Source organism: Acipenser ruthenus, chromosome 1, assembly GCF_902713425.1.
Source record: "Acipenser ruthenus chromosome 1, fAciRut3.2 maternal haplotype, whole genome shotgun sequence".
NCBI classification, from domain to species: Eukaryota; Metazoa; Chordata; class Actinopteri; order Acipenseriformes; family Acipenseridae; genus Acipenser; species Acipenser ruthenus.
Window position 1 is genome coordinate 29,573,972 of NC_081189.1, and position 20,061 is coordinate 29,594,032.

Consider the following 20,061-nt stretch of genomic DNA (forward strand, 5'->3'; position numbering starts at 1 on the left):
CTGACATTGAATACCAATAAATTCAAACTTAACAACTGCATCTGCTGTATGAAGCTCTAATCTCTGCTTTCTGTGTATGCGCCATCTCTGATGCTGCGTTCAGAAAAGTACATTCTTTGTATCAATTACGTTACGTCATCATTAAAATAGTATTTTGTCAAGCCATCCTGGTCAAGAGTAAAACAGACTTCACAGGTTTTTTATATTTTTAAACATTAATAAAATCAGCTCAATCTGACATCGTGCCATTGATTCTCAATAGAAAACCTCTCCCGAACTCTCTTTGTATCCCATAACCCTTTGCGAGCAGTGTGATGGAAGTCCCCATAGAGAATCAGTGGAGTTCCGTATCCAGGTCATATAGAATATCGGGTACTTCAGAAGACTTTGGGAAAAGGGTAACTGGAAGGTATATTTCACATAATATATTTCAGAATATCTAAAAAAAAAAAAAAAAGACAATTTGCTCATCGGTTTTCAAATTGTCAAATTACACGTACTGTATATTAAACCATTAGCTGGCATTATGAAATATTTGTAGTAAAAGAATTGTTACTTTGTATTACTTGTAATTGTCTTTCAATACAATTTCATATCACTAGCAAACACGTGTGATTAATCGATTGTACTGTAGATCGGATGATAAATCGATCAATAGAAAATGTGAAGATTAAAAGCCCTACTAGTATTATCTTTCTGTAAAGTGCGGAAAGAGCTTCATTGTAACACCTAATTTAGCTAAAATCTAGACCTTGTGGACAATAGCTCAACACACAATGAAGAACAAAACAATGGAGGCAAGACCCAACAACAGCAATCTGTGGAAACAAACCCAGCAAGAGAGAAAGCACCAAACAACAGGGTCAACTAAACTTACAAACCACATTTAAACAGGTCAGGAAGCTGTAAATACTGCTCATATGTTGTACAGTACCTAGGTAAACTGTAAAAGGTGTAGTACATCATACGTGTAGCACATCTCTATCCCCACTTTTCCCCCACTAAAATATCTAAAATGCTAATATGTATCCGATTTCTTCTTCTAATATAGCAGAGAGCACAGAAGACTAAACTATTGGGACTCCAAACATATTGCTTTAATCTGCAGGGGCCAGTTACAGTTCAGAGTACCCATTGATCTGGCTGCATTACATATAAGCTTTGCCCTGGTCTGTGCCATTTCTCCTGTACTTTCTCTAAAGACTGCATAAGACTTGCTCTGACCGACATTCCAAAACTCAGCTTCTTCTGGATGCCAAGAAAGTGAACTGCCGGATTAAAATAAATAAATAAATAAATAAATAAATAAAAATGTAATTAGGCACAGCTTTTGTTTTTCTTACTGTTGTCATTTTTTATTTATTTTTTTAAAATGTCTGAAAATAGCACATACGGTTTTCCCACCAACTTTAACTCCCTTTAAATTTCACGCTTTGTATATATAACACTACACCAGTGATTGTGTGTTAGCGTTTCATCTTCAGAAAAACAAAAACTGACAGTGGCCTACATTTTACACTATAGGCAAATTGCCCACTCAGTACTGTAAATGCCCACTGTGGAAAAAACAGGCCTATTAAATTGCATCCCTGCCATAGAGACATAGACAGGTTTCTGCATGTATCCTCAGATTCAAGTTTTGTCACAACTGAATAAGCAGTTTTCTATACTGAGGTAAATCTGGAACACAATTACACTACACAATTACACAGAGAATTGTGGCCAACCAACATTAACAAGTAACAGTTACAAAGATATATTTAAATTTTGCCTTTTCAGGCTACAAGATAATCTGGAGGGGTGCCATCATTTAAAACCACTGGAGTTTTCCCACCAGTTGTCACAATTGTACAAAATGAGCAGAAATTCCTTGACGATGCCTTGGCAGAGTGATTGTTACAATACCTGGCAGCGACATCCATTCTCCACAGGGGAGGGGGTAGATAATTCAATCATGCGACGCTTACAGTAGCTCTTACAATGAGAAATATTGCAGCTCCGGCCCCAGACAACTAAACAGGAAAAGGACTGCATTTGGTCTTTGACACAGCAGGAAGTTTGTTAGGAGGACCGCTGCAGGAAATCTCAGCAGATTAAAGGATCATGGAAAAAGGAGTTGGCCGAAAGTGGTTTCATTCCCACCCACACCTCTCCTCATAACGCATATTTCACAAACCACAAGTACAAGAGGACTGCGATGCCGGATTACAGTGTTGCCTACATCAAACATCTGCAGGTCTACTGGAGGTGTACTTTACAGCAGTAGGCCCCACCACTACAGAATTAATTGTGACAGAAGCTTATTCACAATGCTTGTCCAGATCCACTGGCTTGCAACTTGGGTCTTACACTCAGATGGACTTTGTTTGTAATTAGAAGCCAAAGGCATTTGGTTTTACTACTATTACATGAAAAAAAATGGAATCCCAGATTGACAGTGAGCAGCAAATCTTTCTGTAATTTTTTTTGAATAACCAAAACTTATTTTTTTCTTATCTTCTTGGTAAAATGAGAGTTTGACTCAAACGTATGCTTTAGGTAAGCTTTAATGCTCATTAGCAGCTGCCACCTATCCACCCATCCCTTCTTTATTATTATTATTTGTTTATTTAGCAGACGCCTTTATCCAAGGCGACTTATAGAGACTCGGTGTGTGAACTATGCATCAGCTGCAGAGTCACTTACAATTACGTCTCACCCGAAAGACGGAGCACAAGGAGGTTAAGTGACTTGCTCACACAACGAGTCAGTGGCTGAGCCGGGATTTGAACCGGGGACCTTCTGGTTACAAGCCCTTTTCTTTAACCACTGGACCACACAGCCTCCTATATATGGAGGGCCATAAAAAAGGGCCCTCCAATTTGAAATCTTTAACAAAATCAGACTGTATGACCAGACTCTAGCAGTAACAGCACACTTAAATAAGGAACACTTAACACTTTCAACATCAATTTTATTTTCCACATTTTCTTTCTACCCACAAACAGCTGATGTGCATTAAAAAATTGATCAGCTATTACAAAAAATCCAACATTTTGGATTAATTAAAATGGGTAAAATGGTACTGCAACAATATACATGCGGTAACCCCACAACACGTGGAATAACTTGCAACCAACATTTAATAAAATGTGGTGGTTCTGAAGATATAGCAGGGTTCTCCCCAGGCCTTCACTCGGCAAAGTGGCTGTCGCCGCCCGGCTGAAAAAACCCGATCCGCCCGTCTTGCAGATGCTACTGTGCCTTTAACAATAAGGATTGATTGCGCCTCTAGCAGACTAGATCAGTTGCGCGATGCTGGGTGAAAAAAAAAAAACTTGGAACCACGACAGCTGTGTTACGACTTGACACAACATTTAATGAATCAGAGAGTCGAAGGGGCGGGTTTTCTGTGTTAAGCACTTCGAGAGGCTAAAACATTAAAAATGACTGCTAAAAAAATATATATACATATTTTCAAAGCAAAAACAGGGTCAAAATAAGTCGCCGATCGGCACAATCCACCGCCTAATACTATATTTGCACCGGCTACTTCATTAAAAAAATATTAAGATTATTTTCGGGTATTATCATTCAGTCCATTTTTTGTTGTATTATTGTACTGTAAAGTGATATATAGTACATAATAGCTATACATATGCAACCAAAAAAAAAATTCCTTTTATTGTGATATAGTAACAATATGTACCCAGGTGCTTGTGAGAAATATTGGGAATTTATTTATAGAGGCTGTACGCCTTTAAGAAGAAAGGCGTGATATCAGCTGTTGTCAGCTGACATACAAATGCTTAAGTGCAGAGGTGCTGGAATACTACACTCTGGTTTCATGCAACAGTTATGATGGTGACGAAACGTGTGCGAGTACTGTTGTGTTAAAAAAAAAAATGTTTAAAATGTAGAATAGAGAAAAACAAAAATAGACGTGCATTAACAAAATGCTGAAAACTTAAAGAAAACAATTTAAATGAAGCAATAAGCTCAATAATTAAGCTGAAAAGGTTACATTTTTTGTTTTGTTTTGTTTGTGAACTTCAATAACCCTACGTTGTCTTTCCCCAGTCAAATCGTAGAGTGCCTAAATAAGCATGGTAATTTACCATAATAAAAAACAGTAATGAAAAAGAAAATGTAGAACATAAAAAAGCGCAACCAGATATAGTCAACAAAAGACAACACGTTATTTAAATTCTTTGTCGTATTATATATTTAAGGTAAGGCAAGTTTATTTTTCTGTTAAAAGTGCTCCTGGCTATAATGTTCTGCCGCCCGGCTGTACAGAATTCCTGGGGAGAACCCTGTATAGGCGTCTATTGAATTGGACTGAACACGGATACCAACATACAGTAGTTAGTTTGTATCATAACAATAGGGTTCTTTAGTGTATTTGTCTGCAAAAAATATGTAAAAACACAATTAACAATTAATACCCCAGTCTTTAGTAACACAAAGTATTAACTAGAATATGTTAGGTCCATGGCCACTAGATAATGATGCTCCGATAAACCACTAGATAATGATGCTCCAATAAACACCTAATATGGAACAACCATAACATCACAAGTTATCACAATCAGATGAACAGTCCTCAATCAAAACAGAGCTAAAAGAATAAATGTGCCTCCAGTGCACATCTGATTACTACAAGAGGTGGTCTTTACATTCAGGCAATTTTATTATAAGGGAATAGTGGTATATAACCAAGGGCTTCTTTAGGTTGCTATTTTTTTTTTTTTTGTTCAGTACATTTTTATTTTCAAAATTGTTAGGCTATATCCAAAATGTCAGCACTGTATGAAAAAAAAGTGTGTAAAATGCAGGGACAGCAAACATTATGAAGAACTGAATAATTAGTTTCTTTCATAAAATGCAAGCACTCATCAAATCAAGGAAAGAGAACAGATCAAAAGCAAGCAGACAACAAAGATGGTACAAGACAAAAAGATAAAACAAATGAAAGTAAAAATTCACACAGTTTTGTTAACAGATTTCATGCTTTACTGAAGATCAAACAGAAAAAAAAAATGATAAACCACTTTGCTATACAATAAATAAAATTCAAATAAAACCGTAGCAGGCCAGCGTATGGAAGATTTTCAAGTGGGGGCTCCAGAATGCCAGATCCTTCTTATGGTTAGGTTATTGGATTGTGCAGGGTGTCTCGTTTCTGTATTCACAGATCTGTTTGTAATTCTAAATACAGTACCTGGTTACAGTATGCCGATTGATCTCTGCTGATCAGTTCTCACTCAGTTCAAAGATGTCATCACGTGAAATTCCCAAATACTGTACATGTTGCAAGAAAACCTTACCTCGCACATACAGCACAATGAATAAATAAACAGCTGGAAAACGCAAATAAAATCTAATTCTATATAAAACCATGTCTACAGACCTAGGAAAGGTAACTCCACTCAAAACTGCACACCGCTGTTGTACTAAGAAACATACCACCGTTCACACAGCAGACCAGGAAATTAATCGTGTGTACTGTATGTCCATATACAGTATATCCATGCCTATTGCCTATTTTTATTTATGAAATTAAGTTTTCCAAGGGTTATCTTTTTGTAAAGTTCCTGTGTGCTGAAAGAGTTAATAGTCTAACAATAGTAATATGGGAAATCCAATAACCTAACCTTAAACAAGTTTTCTATGATTGTGTGAAAAAAATCTGCACTACATTATGCAAAAGGTTCCAGAATGTTACATTATTTTTCTGGCCAAATTATTATGCCAAGTATAAATTTACAAAAATAAAACACACACAGACAGTATGCTCAATATCGCAGTAATGAGGTAGGATTGTCCCAGTAGATCTGCCCTAATTTGCATACTATATGCATACACACACACACAAACACACTTCAAAATAATTTAAATTCAATTTCTATAAACAGCACAAGTGGTTATATTTGGTCTCATACTGCCACACCAGAGAAAACACACACTGTGTTAACCTTGTCAGTGCCCATGTAGACATTGTTGTTTTTTAGTGTCTGAAAAGTACTATAGATAAGCATTATCCTTATATTGCAAAAAATAATAGTTACAATACACACCACTGTCATTTCATTGTCACATGGAATCCTATTTCATCTAGCTTATTCACATCTTCAGATGTCATTCAATTATCAGCATATGGACACAATGGAGATGTGCCTGACATTAATATTTACAAAATCCTTCAATAAACAAATAGACTAGATATCGACATCATAACTTACTGTGTCACTGCTGGGTTAGCTACAACAACAAAATATAATCAAATGTGATCAATTGAAACAAAGTTCAGAATGTATTCCTTAGTTCTGTACTAACTGCAGATCAGCTCCAGCTTTGTACCAACTGCAAAGAAAAAATACATGTATAGAAGTCTGGGATCGGTTGATCCCCAATATTCGTTTATTTATTTAGCCGACGCCTTTATCCAAGGCAACTTACAGAAACTAGGGTGTGTGAACTGTGAATCAGCTGCAGAGTCACTTACAATTACATCTCACCCGAAAGATGGAGCACAAGGAGGTTAAGTGACTTGCTCAGGGTCACACAATGAGTTAGTGGCTGAGGTGGGATTTGAACCGGGGACCTCCTGGTTACAAGCCCTTTTGTTTAACCACATAGACTTCAGGGTTAAACTGATCATTTCTACTTTGTGTAGCGAGCAGGGACGGGACGGGAGTAAGTGGACTGCTGCATTCTCGTACTGCACATTTCAACTATCATTGTAAGCACTATTTTAGACATGTTCTTACATTTTATATATGTGCATACTGTAATTATACATCCCTGCTTTGCTGAACACACGCTCGCTCTGGACCGATGTTGCAGGGATACTTAACATGCTCTTTGCCAAGGCTGCTAGGTTGGGAAAGCGTGTCTGGGTATTTTTCCACCAAATCAGGGGATCTTCGCTGATGTTTAATGGAGTTTCAGAAGCATAAATCGTTATTTCTTGTTGGATTATGGTTTCCTTGGAAGTGTGTTTGTTGCCGTCCACGAAGTAACAATTTCGTTGCTTGTTTGGTTTTCGTTGCTGCGTCAGACTTTTTGGTCAAATCTGGGTTTGACAAAACAGCAATAAACGGCCATTTTAATTCAAGAAGGCGATCAAACATATACCGTGTTCTACCTTGTTTGTACGTCCTGTGTTAACTTGAGTGGTGCTTTTTCTGTGTTCAGCATTTCTGTTTGTTTCCTATTTAAAGTGCTTGTTGCCATCTCACTCTTTTTAAAATGAGCAACCAGTCTCCTTGCTGCTGCCACTAACGTGTGGACTTGTCGTACATCCTCCGAGCTTTTCTGAATGCAAAGATTTATATTGTGCCCTGCACAGCTCACACTTGCCATGCTACCAAAAAGTAACACAGCACGCTCGTTGCAGAAAGCAAAGACATTGCTCTGCACACGTTGGCCCGCGTTGTCATGAACACAAGCTATTCATTTTATAGCCACTTCAAACTCAAAATTTGATTGATCGTTTCTGCTAAATTCACAGCTGTGTGTCTCTCGTGTAATTTTCGTGTCTCTAATACTTTTGACTCGAGTTCCCAGTTTTGCTTATGTAACGGCACGTGACTGTTAAAAACGCTTCTTGTGTCAAGCTTTTCCATACATCGGTAGTGATGGACACTGAATTACACTCCTGACTTAAATCCTGTCAAAGCTTTTCCTTTGCACATTCGTGATCCAGGGTAATGAATTTGGAGATTGTCTTTCGACAGGGCATTTCATAGCCCGGAGCAAGATTTGCAATCAGATTTTTAAACGCAGCTCCCTCTACTAACAGGTCTGATACCTTGTGTGACAACATCCACTATCAGGCCTGTTATTTCTTTTGCTCTGATGCTTTTTGGATCAACTTTCCTTCTAAAATAAGCCATCACTGAAGGTGTTGCTTCCTTTTGTTTTTTACATGTGTTCCCGCTGGCGTATTTTGTCGGGTCCTGTCTTCCTAAATGATCCCGCAGGTTGGTGGTATTGCCACAGAAGTTCATTAAAACTCCACAAACAGCACTTTTTATCTTTCCATTTTGTTCTTTTGTAAAAAAAAAACTTCCAAACGTCAGACGGCTTATTTAAAATTAAATTCACAATTTAACTAGCAGAATCTGATCCTGAAATGCAGCCTACCTCTAGTCTCTTCTCTAGGTTTTTTTTTTTGGGGGGGGCTCGCTTATTACTCTGAAAACGTACGTACTGCGTAGTGGGCGGGAGTTTTTTATTATTATTATTATTTAAAGGAACCAAAGGAATAAAAGTGTAGATTTAAATTTTGTCGGTCCTAATAAAAAATGGTCCTATTAATGAACTGATAGATGCTTTTTTGATTTTTTTTCAACCATCGATGGTTATTTTATTGATCAATGGTTATTCCAACGATTCGATGCATCGATGGATCAATGCGTTGTCCCAGCCCTAGGCACTCCTTTAAACGTTTTGTTGGCCAAACTACACAAAATATGGCAGGAATTATCACTTTCTGAGTTTGCTTAGCAAAGATGATTTTATTTCATACTGAGCTTACCCACTTTTCCACACTTGCTGCTCCAACAATGCACTAAACTTATTCTTATTTTCCCCATCCCTGTTCTCTGCATATGGATCCTTTTATGGTTTTTTTCCCCCCATTTTAAATGAGGTCACATTAAAAAATAAAACAACTCTCTTCTGTGGCTCTACCCCTGCACTTTATATGTTTACTGCAGAGGATGTCAACAGGGCTTCAGCAGCTGCAGGCTTCCTTTACTCAATTATGCACAATGGAGGACGACAAATACCACGACACCTTCCATATCCTTGTCCTGCCACAACTACAATGAATGGAAACTATCAATAGCGACTGGGCTGTCCACTGAAGGAATATTTGCATGTACAACCATGTACTCAATCTTGTGAAAAATCTATTGTGTGAACAATTTAGACATGACTGTTCACTCTATCATACAGTGCAACACCATATACAACATAAAATAAATAAAACACAGATAAAAAGGACACTCTCTCTGAGTCTACTAAATGAATCCAAAACCACAGAGGAATCAAATACCACTGCTGTTGTATTAATGAAAACAGGGTTCTCCCTGGCAGGTTACAGGCTAAAAGTGATTCCTATGTAAAGCTAGAAATGCTGGTTTTTATAATCTTGGCACACAACGCATCCTAATTTAAGAACAAAGAGTGGCATTATTTAGCAATTCAATTGAATAGCCCTTTTTTTTTTTTTGTCAATAGTGAGGTTCTTGCAGGTTTTTTTTTTTTTAAATATACATTATTTGGTGTTTCATCTTCAAAGTATTCTTGTGACTTCCACCTACTTCACTCATATGATGCACTGTACTATAAATGGTGGTTTAAGTAATAGGCCATAAGAAACATGTGTTTTTTTAAAAGGAATATCCCTGTTCACAGCATAGTTTTCTAAAGGCAGTGACGACTATCATTTAATGCCAATTAATTTCCCTGCCAACAAAGCACTTGTATTGTATGGTGTCACCATTTCATCCCTTTTTAGATAAATAGCAGCAAACAAAAGGTGGAAATCATTTATTAGGCTGGTTTTCCAAATATCCATCTAGAAACTGATTTTTGCTTATTTGACAGTTTTCACATCACCTATAAATCAATATACCTAGAAACTGCAAATGTAGACTATGATAGATCTCTGCCTTTTAGGAACAATTTAGATTCTCGTCACAAATTCAGGAATTTGAAACACTGCACACCTCACACCTCTTTAATGGTTTTATGGTTTTAGAGATTTTAGAGAAAAAAAAAAAGATTTATTGAAATGTTGTGAGGTTCCTACCCAGTTTTTCAACGGGAAAACATTTACATTCTGACAGTATAATCCCCTGTTGGTAACGACAGACAGACAGACAGACAGACAGACAGACAGATAGAGAGTAATGTATGGGCTGCATTTCATCAAGGGGTTCTGTGACATCATAAACAAGCCCTACGCCCCCAATGGTGCAGTTCCTGGTGCTGGGCCTGGCTCTAACACTATACAGCTGGTTATCTCAGGGTGTACAAAAAGAAAAAAGCAGAGAAAAACATACTGAATGCACAAACACTGTATGGATGTTTCATGAAAACACAATTAGTTGTGTTAGAGATGACAGGGTAAAACTTCCCAAAGAAAGAAACATAAACTGAAAAAGGCAAATGCAGTGCAAAGAGGAGAAATCAGAATCCTACCTTTAAACCGACTGTTAAAAGATCAGTAACGACACTGTGTGGAATAAAGGAAGAGAGACAATGGGAAACCAGAAGTTAAAAAGCAGGTTATTTCACAGCCAGTAGTACAATAAAAGTCCGGTGGAAGAAACAAAGGTTAATAAAGAGAGAATGCAATGAGATGTGAAATGTTTCCTGAAGTAAGAGTTACATGGAAAGGGGTTAGACTGCAAAGTTCAAGCTGCAGTAGCAAGAGGAGAGCCGATACCCTGTGTACACTTACCAGCTGAAGTTGAAAACGTTTTAGCTCAAGTCGCATCTGAAGATCTTTTTCGGAAAGAGAAAGAGAGAAGGCTGTTTGTAAAGTGAATGTCACAGTATTGAGTTTAACTGATTAAAAGTACCAAGAGCTCTACATAAATAATTATACAAAGACCGAGCTTCAGTTATTGTGCACAGGCATACTGTATCACTGCTATGCAAGTCATTATTTCTCAAAACCATTGACTGCACAAGCTTGCATAGGCTATTTTTAGCCCGCTGGGTTTACACAAAGTCAGTACATCCTTTAACATGCCTTTAAATTCTGCAAGCTTAAACAGGGTACAACAACTCTGCTGAGTTCTGACCTATTCCTACAGCTGGTGTGAATTTGGTTTTGTAAATCAACACAAAATCATCCTGTCCTCATTACTTGTTTCCACTTTTTACATCGCCATTACAACTGACAACTTGTTGTAGCATGAACACTGTAAACAGCCAAGTATTTTGCATCCCCTTCCATGTAATCAAAATAAAAGTGTATGTATTAAAGAAAAATACATTGTAAGAAATAAAAGCATTTGCCATATTATGCAAAAATACATAAATTGTCCCAAATATACATTTATTCAATGAGCAAAACGGTGGTTTTAAATAAGCCGCCAACTACTTCAGAGGGTGCTCATTACATGTAGGCCTTACATGACATGTGCTTGGACCCAGCGTAAATACCCCAAAAAAAGCAGCAGCATCTTTCTGCTGGGGCAAACCGTATTTAGTTGATAAAACCATCACATATTTTGTTGAAACACAAACATGTTAAGAATTTTTTTTTAAAGTAAGGCGATGGAATATTCCCATGGGCAGCCAACACTGCACTGGTGCAGTTAACTGCAATTTCAAGGAAGTCTTCATCAGTTCTACTGAAAACCTGCAGTAGCCAGAGATCTAAACAACTGAATCCCTGGTTATTTACAGCTGTGTGAAAATGAACTGAACTTCTGTCTATCATAGACTACAACATTAAAAAACAGCTTTTACTGTATCTGGAGGGCACCACTGTAATGGATTTCCAGCCATTTCAGTTTTCTGATCAGAATTTTTATGTACCGTCATATGATTTTACCCAGATTTCCCCCATCTATTTTGTTCAGCTTTAAAAAAAAAAAAAATGTAAATGTCCATTTTATATTACAGGTTAAGCAAAATGAGAATGGGTTTACAATGGTACTGCAGGTGAGAAAGAGAAGAAATAATAAATAAAAACCACACTGCATCTTCGAAGGCCCTACCACAGCAACTAATAGGACTGCTGATACTGTATCACAACACCTGTAAAAAACATGAGTACACAGTGTGTTAGATCAGCTTAATAAAAGCCCACCCTTTCAGATTGTCAAAGCAGTTTCATATAACAGTTTCTATGACATCCTCAAATGCTCTTTAGTTTATTTTAATTCAAAAGGCCCAACATAGAGTGAAATTAGCGTGGCACTATCCATTAGAGTGCTGCTAATTCATTTGAAACAATCCACCCCTCAATTGCATTGTTTAAAAAAGTGCAATTTACAAAATATGCAAAAAGTACACCCACATTGCAAGTCTTACTAAATGAGTTTACAAGCTACTTGCTCACTATAGCAATCAAATAAACTTTTTTTAAACTAATCACAGCTGCAAATTGCCGTGCTTCACAGACGCAGCACCTTTCTTGATTTCAAATTAAAAAACAGTCTAGTCTGTCGACATCATGGGGGTCAGGGTCAGGGTTCTTCCCAGGAATTCTGTACAGCCAGGCAGCAGAACATTAGAGCCGGGAGCACTTTAAATGGAAAAATAAACTTGCCTTACCTTAAACACATAATACAACAAAGAATTTGAATAATGTGTTGTCTTCCGTTGACTATGTCTGGTTGCGCTTTTTTATGTTTTTTATTTCTATTTGTGTTTTTCGCTGTTCTACATTTTTTGAATGCAACTGTTCATTTTAACAATTTTTTTTACACAACAGTACTCACACCTGTTTGGTCACCATCATAACTGTTTCATGAAGCCGGAGTGTAATAATCCAGCACCTATGCACATAAGCGTTTGCATGTCAGCTGACAAGTGTTCAGCTGATATCCCATCACGCCTTTCTTCTTAAAGGCGTACAGCCTCTATACATGAACCCCCAATATCTCTCACAAGCACCTGGTTGCATATTTTTACGATATCACAATAAAAGGAATACGTTTTTTTTTTTTTTTTGGTGCATATGTATAGCTATTATGTAATATATATCACTTTACTGTACAATAATATGACAAAAAATTGACAATGATAATATCCAAAAATAATCTTAATTTTTTTTAATAAAGTAGCCAGCGCAAATATCGTATTAGGCGATGGATTGCATCGATCGCCAGCTTATTTTGAAAACCCGGCATTCATTGTCACTATTTTTGCTTTGAAAATAATCATTTATTTTTTTAGCAGTAATTTTTAACATTTTAGCCTCTCGAAGTGCTTAACACAGAAAACCTGCCCCTTCAACTCTCTGATTGGTTAAATGTTGTGTCAAGACGTAACACAGCTGTCATGTGGTGCCAAGATTTTTTTTTTTCACCCAGCAACACGTAAGTGATCTAATCTGCTAGAAGCGCAATCAGAGTTGCCAAGTCCGCTTATAATAAGTGGGATTGGGCTTGATTTTGAGAGTCTCAGTTGGAATTTGATAGTTGCGGGTTGGAATTAGCATAAACGCCCAACATGGGTACTCTAACAAGGGTTGTGCTTGTTTGGGGCTTGTTTGGGCTTGTTTTGAAGAACAAGGTCGTTATTTTTCTGTCAGAAATCCGGCAACCCTGAGTGAAATCAATCCTTATTGTTAAAGGCACGGGCACATTGGGTCTTTTTCCGCCCGGCTGAAAAGGCCTGGGGAGAAGCCTGGGGGAGTCAAATTTTAGCTTACACACACTTAACTTTAGTTTATTACTACTAAATGTTTATTCAGTAGTAGTAGTGTTTATTCAATCAGGGTGTTATTTGCTTCCTTTCAATGAATGCCTCATTTTTTAACATTCTGTATATTGCTTACTGAATGTGTATCCCTGCTTTTAGCAATGCAGAATCTAATTACACAATTTCTAAATGTTAGTTTAGCTTTTTTTTTTATTGTGTGGGTTTATTGTGCCCCTCGATTTACTATTTTGTGAATCTGCAACATCAATATGTTTAAAAAGGTGCATTTTACTGTAGTTTAGTCTACTTTGGTTTTACAGGCGCTGATTAACACTCGAAATCTACTGTAATGTTACCGTAGGTAAATTAGTCTAGTGCTCACGGGTTCTGCAAAACCAGCCTTTCCAGTGTGGAATCCCTAAAGCCAACTGGCTAGACAGGCAAAAATCAACTGGCCAACAGTTTCTTTAGATCTCATTATTTGTATTATGCTCTTATGTGGAATCCTGTGTATGACTTTTTGTGTTGGGACATTTACAAGAATGACCAAGCTACCAACATATTCAAATGTAACACACTCCACATTTAACAAGCAGGGTGTTTTTCTTCTTTTAAAATGACAGTTTATGTATATTAAAACGTCTGTACATTTCAGACTATCAAATTGGTGTGCTAACTATAAAATTAATTACATTTCTCAAGCAGAAATAATGCTTATGAAAAGCAAGACGTAACCAACCTTCAATGAAAGTCAGCAACAAGAAGCGTTTTGTGCTACCTTGTTAAAAAGCTGAATTTGGTTGCTTATTATAGTAGGGGACAATGCACATTGTGCTCTCAGCAGGTAGCAGCACACTGGCCTCTGAGCCAGAAGATGAAAGGTCTGCATCCTGCCTGAGGTTAGGCAGGACACACAATCTGTAACAGTGCCACTGTTCAGTGGTTAAAGAAGTGAAATCAAATGCTTTGTAGTAGGCATGACTGCTGTAGTAAGGCTCATACATTTACACCTGTAAGAATTCTGTACTAGTCACAAAAGTAGAGGGATCATTGGGGCTGAATTGACTTCACTACATTGAAGATATAGGATTTGCAAGAAGAGAACTACTCTCCCATAAGAAACCTAGAAATTTAACATATCACAAATGACCACTGTGAAACCTGTTTTTTTCTTTTTTTTTGCAAGTAATCAATTGCAGCCTAAGAGTAAATAACAAAACACAGGTGCATTCATTATTGTCAAACTGGAATAGTGACCTTGGAGCCTTAGCAAAATTCCACCCACAAGAACTTCTGTTTTACAATAACCTTTTTAAAGCCAGAATGCTGCAAAGCCCTTCTAAAAAAAAAAAAAAGGAGCTATAGGGCTAAAGCAGCAAAAAAAAAAAAAAAAAAAAAAAAGACACATTGTTAAAAAGGTAGTGTTTGGGGTCTATATTTAGTAGTGCATCTGTTTTACATAGCCTATTTGCATGATATTCCTAAACATGACTTTTACAATGAAAAGGAAACAAATTCATCTGGGAACGCACAACCAAAAACAACTCAACTTACTTTAATGGCAAATCTTCAAGGAGAGGATTAATTAATTTAAAGCCGGGTGTTTCTCATGAATTAAAAATGTGGGCCCTGTAAGATCTGCTAAAAGATCAAAGCAAGACCCCTTTGTTTTACTGCAAGCGAGGATCCTTTTTTCTCATCCGACCGTGAAGGCTAACCACCCCCCACCACCACTCCTTGGTTAATGATCCGGATTTAAATGCATCTTCAATTGCAATCACACAACAGACCAGTAAGGTCCAGAACATTTACACACAAGCAGGCATCCTAGTTTTCCGCAATTAAAAAAAAAAAAAAAAAAGTAATTCTATAATAAACAATAAAAATCTGCGTTATTACACAATTAAAACAAAGACTAAAATTAAGCACCATTATAAGATAGACAAACAGTACTATTGAATAACAGTTAACACAAGAAGTATTTATTGGTACACTTTTAAATTCTAAAGGAAGCTCACCAGTCCCATCAATCAATAATATAAACAAACCATTTTACTTTAAACATTACACTTCTGTGTAGTAAGTAAAAATTGTATTCATATTAGTTTATCTCTGAGTTGGTCTTTGTCATCTAGATGGCTATTGCCAAACTCATTGACCAGATCTTTAGGAGTGATTTCTATTGTTTTCGGCCTCTTTAACCCTTTAAAGACCGGGAGCGTGTTAACACGATCATACTGAAGTGGGCTTCTAAACTGCGATTGAGTAAACACCATAAAAAAAAAAAAAAAAACAACAACACTTTCCTTTGATGACTACAGGGCCACCGTACTTTGCCGTACAGGCTTGAAACACATATCATTGGCTAGGGGAGGGACTGGCGTTCACTTCCTGGTAGTTTTTTTTTTTCGTGTGACGTCACTGAGGGGCATTTAGTGTCTAAAGGGTGGAGAAAGTTTTGGCAACGAAGACAGAAAATACATCAGAGCTTGCTTCAGAGAAACTTGTAAGAAAGGTAATAACGACATTGAAAAACACTGTAAATCTGATGTATTTGACATAGTTATATTAGAACATTTATTCTGTCTCATGTGTTTTAATATACAAACGAGTGGATATAAGCAGATACTATTTCATGAGCTGAAGTTAAAATGCCTGTTCCTGGGGCCGCATCCCACTGAAAAATGCTTGGTCCTGAAAGGGTTAAACAGCTTGTTCAGTAGTAATAACACACTGGATACTGAAGTACACTGCAGCTATGTTTCAACATGAATGTGACATTGCGCTTCATTCAACCTTGACCTCTGTACACCGGAAGCAGTTTTGTTGAACAAGTCTGTTTACGGAAATTTAAAACAAAATTGTCCGTGTTGATGATTATATATAAGTGTACTGATTATCAAAACAAACAAAAAAAAGCCTTGCATGTTTTTTGCCCCGTGTAAAACTAGAAATTTTCCACCTGCACAGGAAAGCCGTGTTTTCCAAGTTATTCCTCAGCAAATGGATTCCTAGGATCCCTGCACATAAGCAACATTAAGAGGGCAACAGAGTTAAAGGCTAAGGAAATGTCATGTTATTCCACTCAGTGGGAAATCACTCTGTGGAGTGACAGTCATGCTCATCTGCGCCATGCAGCAAAGCAACAGCGAGCAGTAATTTCAAACACATAAATAAATAAGCACTCATTCATATGAGGGATAATACCATCTACCATTTTGTAAAGATCTCTGGTTTGCTTGTCTCCTCTAACATTACACCACAATCATTCCCTACAGACTGCAAATACAGAACTGTTATGTTATGCCTCTCATCTTCAGACCTGCATTAGATGGAAAAGTATACGACTGACATGTTTGTTTCTGACACTTGGTTATATGAAAGTGTAAGGGTATTTTGCTCTTCATTCATCCCTTTAGCATGATGCAAATCCAAAACAGAAACATTTCACATGTCCTCCGAACTGCTAACACATTGAAAGAGAAACTTAAGTATTCTGTAAAACAAACAAAAAACCATTTCCCCATATAATAAACACCAATTTAATTTGATCCAGGCACATTTCTTATTAAACGTCTGGATTAAAGTATAAGTAGATATTTAAAAAATCTTGCTTGCCTGAAAAGCTTTGTTTAACCTTACTCTTACAACTGAATGTTCAATTTAAAGTACAGTGATGCCATTCTGTACAGGGATTCTTAAGGGAGTCTCACTGGTTACAAGTACTGTACTCCCCCACAGAATTTGACCTCACAACTCCTTCTGTAAAACCTGCAGTCTATTTGTAATTAACCAATAATAAATCAGTTTTCAGCCTTGGAACCAGAGCAGACCATCCAAACAGCAGGATCAGACACTCCATTTATTATCCCACATCATAAAACAGGAGTCTGTTTAATTTATTTATTTTCGTTTTAATCTTTGGGAGCTATGGGAAATGTCAACTGGAATAAAGTGATGTTTGTTTTGACTGCCCAGGTAGGCTACTGACGGCTGGTTATTACTTATGCGTGAAGTAATAATATTTAATATGGCAAATTAGATTCTGTTTTCTTTCTTAAAAGCTTAAACTTTACCATATTGAGAAAAGTCATCATGAAAAGCCATCCATTGCTGTTGCTTTATTATACATCAATGTGTGTGAGGACTACATGTGTACATGCATGTGTTTACATACACAGTTACAGATACTGTAGCAGGGCTGGGAAACAACAAATTCCAAAGCAGAGAGTAGACACACAACCTCAAACTTGAATACTATAATGGACCCTGGGTGGATGGCTCAGGTGCCCCACAATGAGACGGTTTATTGGAACTGGTGAGCCAAAACAAGCCAATACAAATACAATGAACTGTCTGTCCCCCACAAACATAATTCAAGAGGATGGAATTGTAATGGTACTTAATGAACCAAAACATTACAGATAAGTTGGAATACCGTGTCTGTGTTATTAGGCCATCTTCAGATGTGTGGTAAAGGTCATTATCACATTCTGAGTCAGGCTTTACTTAAAGCACTAAAATATTGATGCATGTTTTACAAATTAGTCAAATTAAATATTCATCCTTGCAACATTAATTTCCAGCGACTAGCTAAATCCACTGGCATTCTGAAGTTAAAACAATCACATATACTTCCCTGGTACCGAAGAACGGAAAGGGCTTTTCAAATCTATTAATGCACAACAACATACGTCACCAATTTTAGGAACATAAGGCAGGTTTTCATTATACACAGCGACTGCTGTGTTAGTGACAGGCTACTTTCTCTCGTGTCAGGAATGGCGTTATCTACATATTGCCGCCACATTACAAATAGAACATTTACCCGGCAACAACTTTTCATTGTCCATATAGCAAAATACGATTTAATTATTCCTGGGAATTGTTTATTTACTGGTACATACGCAAGCAAGACCTTATAGGTAAGTATTCTTATGAAGATCCCCCGCCCAGCCCGTTCTGTTTACTGTAGGTATTTAAACACATATTTTGTTTGTTTAAATACTACACAGCAAAAGAGAAAACAATGTAATGTACAAAAAAATACTTAATCTGCTTATAATTAAACTGTACCTGCATTGAGTCGAATATTATATATATATATATATATATATATATATATATATATATATATATATATATATATATATATATAAATAAAATCTCATAGCAATTAAAATGAAATGATGTATCACAGTGTTGATACTTTTGTTGTGGAACCGTACACAGTAACGCCCCTACCAAGACACAAAATCAAAATGGCAGCAAAACATAAAACCAATAATATATCCGCAACAAAACGAATCTCCAAAAACTAAAGGAAAGTTACTTTTATAGATTTGTAAAGAAGGAAGTCGCTAAATATTCGATTCAGTTTGCATTAACATAAACACGTCTTGCCAACAATGAAAAAAGACCAACACTTCCACGAACTTTATGAAGAATTCCAGAAATCCCTTCATAAATCTAACTAAGCTACTTTTTTTTTTACTTTGTTTGGAACCTCCCTTTTCTTACCCAAACACGCCGTAGTATTTATAAATAAATAAATAAATAAAAACACTCTTGAAAGAAAACACGCACTATCAAAAACTCTTAATGCTAGCCCCCTCCTCTTTCTCTTCTTTTCGCTCCCCAGTTCCAATCCTTCAATTATAAAAACATACTCAGCACTCAAGACTCAAAAAGGGCCAAACGCGAAAAAAAAGCATTGAAGGAACCGATTACAACAAAAGTGCAGTTGCAGGGACGAGGGTGCTGTATAGTTTATCTCGATTGATATACACTTATGGGTAAATATTTGTTTTGTAAAGCAAATATCTTTCTTAGTTTAGGTTGTCAGAGAGTGTGGAATGAGATTGCACTTACCCATCCATTGCACAGAAAGAGGGAACAGCGGCTGGAATGAAGCTGCAGTACTGGTTCAGTAAAATGAGAACATGGATTAGGGTGGTGGTAATACAGTACAGCGGTCAGCTCTCAAACACACACACTCGCTATACTCTCATTGGCACAAAGACACGTTTCCTGCTGCTGACGTGTACACAGCAATACACAGATATGCCCAGAAAAAACTCCACACAAAATGGCTTCTCCTGTACCTTTCTTCAGGCAGCTGATAAAACAGCAACACACACACACACACTGACTACTAGAGGTTGCAATGCTAAACTGTTGTTTGTTGAGCACCTTAATTAATCTGAAAGGGGGAAATATTAACATAAACTGTATGGATTCAAAATTAAGTTGTCCACTGGTCACCAGTAAGAACCAGTTTGGTTAATCATCAACTGGAATTCTGGATAGGGTAGCATTGTTTGTCTAGTACATAATTCCATTAGAGCCAAGTAACAAATTATGTAGTGCACATTAAGACATCATATTGTGGCTACAATACATAGGACCAACATGTGATGGATTACCGGTATAAGGTATTGCCGTGACCATTCAGATGTCACTGGTATAATTTTGTTCTTCTTTTTTGTACTGTACAGTCAATCTAGCATCACATGCAAAACATATGTATGTATGTGATAGCTCTGAAGTTCATGCTTGAAGAAGCAAAACACAGTAAATAAATGAGGGGTTTGTGGAACAGCCAATCAGTCTTTGTGTTAGTAAGTTAAATCAATCACCTGCATTTTCCATTGCACTGTGATTGTGAACGATTGATTGTTA

General features: G+C 36.9%; 1 protein-coding gene across 11 annotated transcripts in view; it reads right to left on the reverse strand.

The window, feature by feature from the left end:
* LOC117421407 (polypyrimidine tract-binding protein 3) overlaps nt 1-19,489 on the reverse strand; it is a 90,433-nt gene extending 70,944 nt beyond the window's left edge. For 3 of the 11 annotated variants that reach the window (XM_059023252.1, XM_059023211.1, XM_059023258.1), the window contains exon 1: nt 19,252-19,487. In XM_059023252.1, the coding sequence (XP_058879235.1) occupies nt 19,252-19,255 (4 nt within the window). In that variant the 5' untranslated portion in view covers nt 19,256-19,487. Of the gene's footprint in view, nt 1-10,197; nt 10,232-10,459; nt 10,504-19,251 lie in introns of all 11 variants that reach the window. The other 8 variants (XM_059023222.1, XM_059023215.1, XM_059023198.1 and 5 more) reach the window with 7 other exon arrangements.
* Between the last annotated feature and the right edge of the window lie 572 nt (nt 19,490-20,061).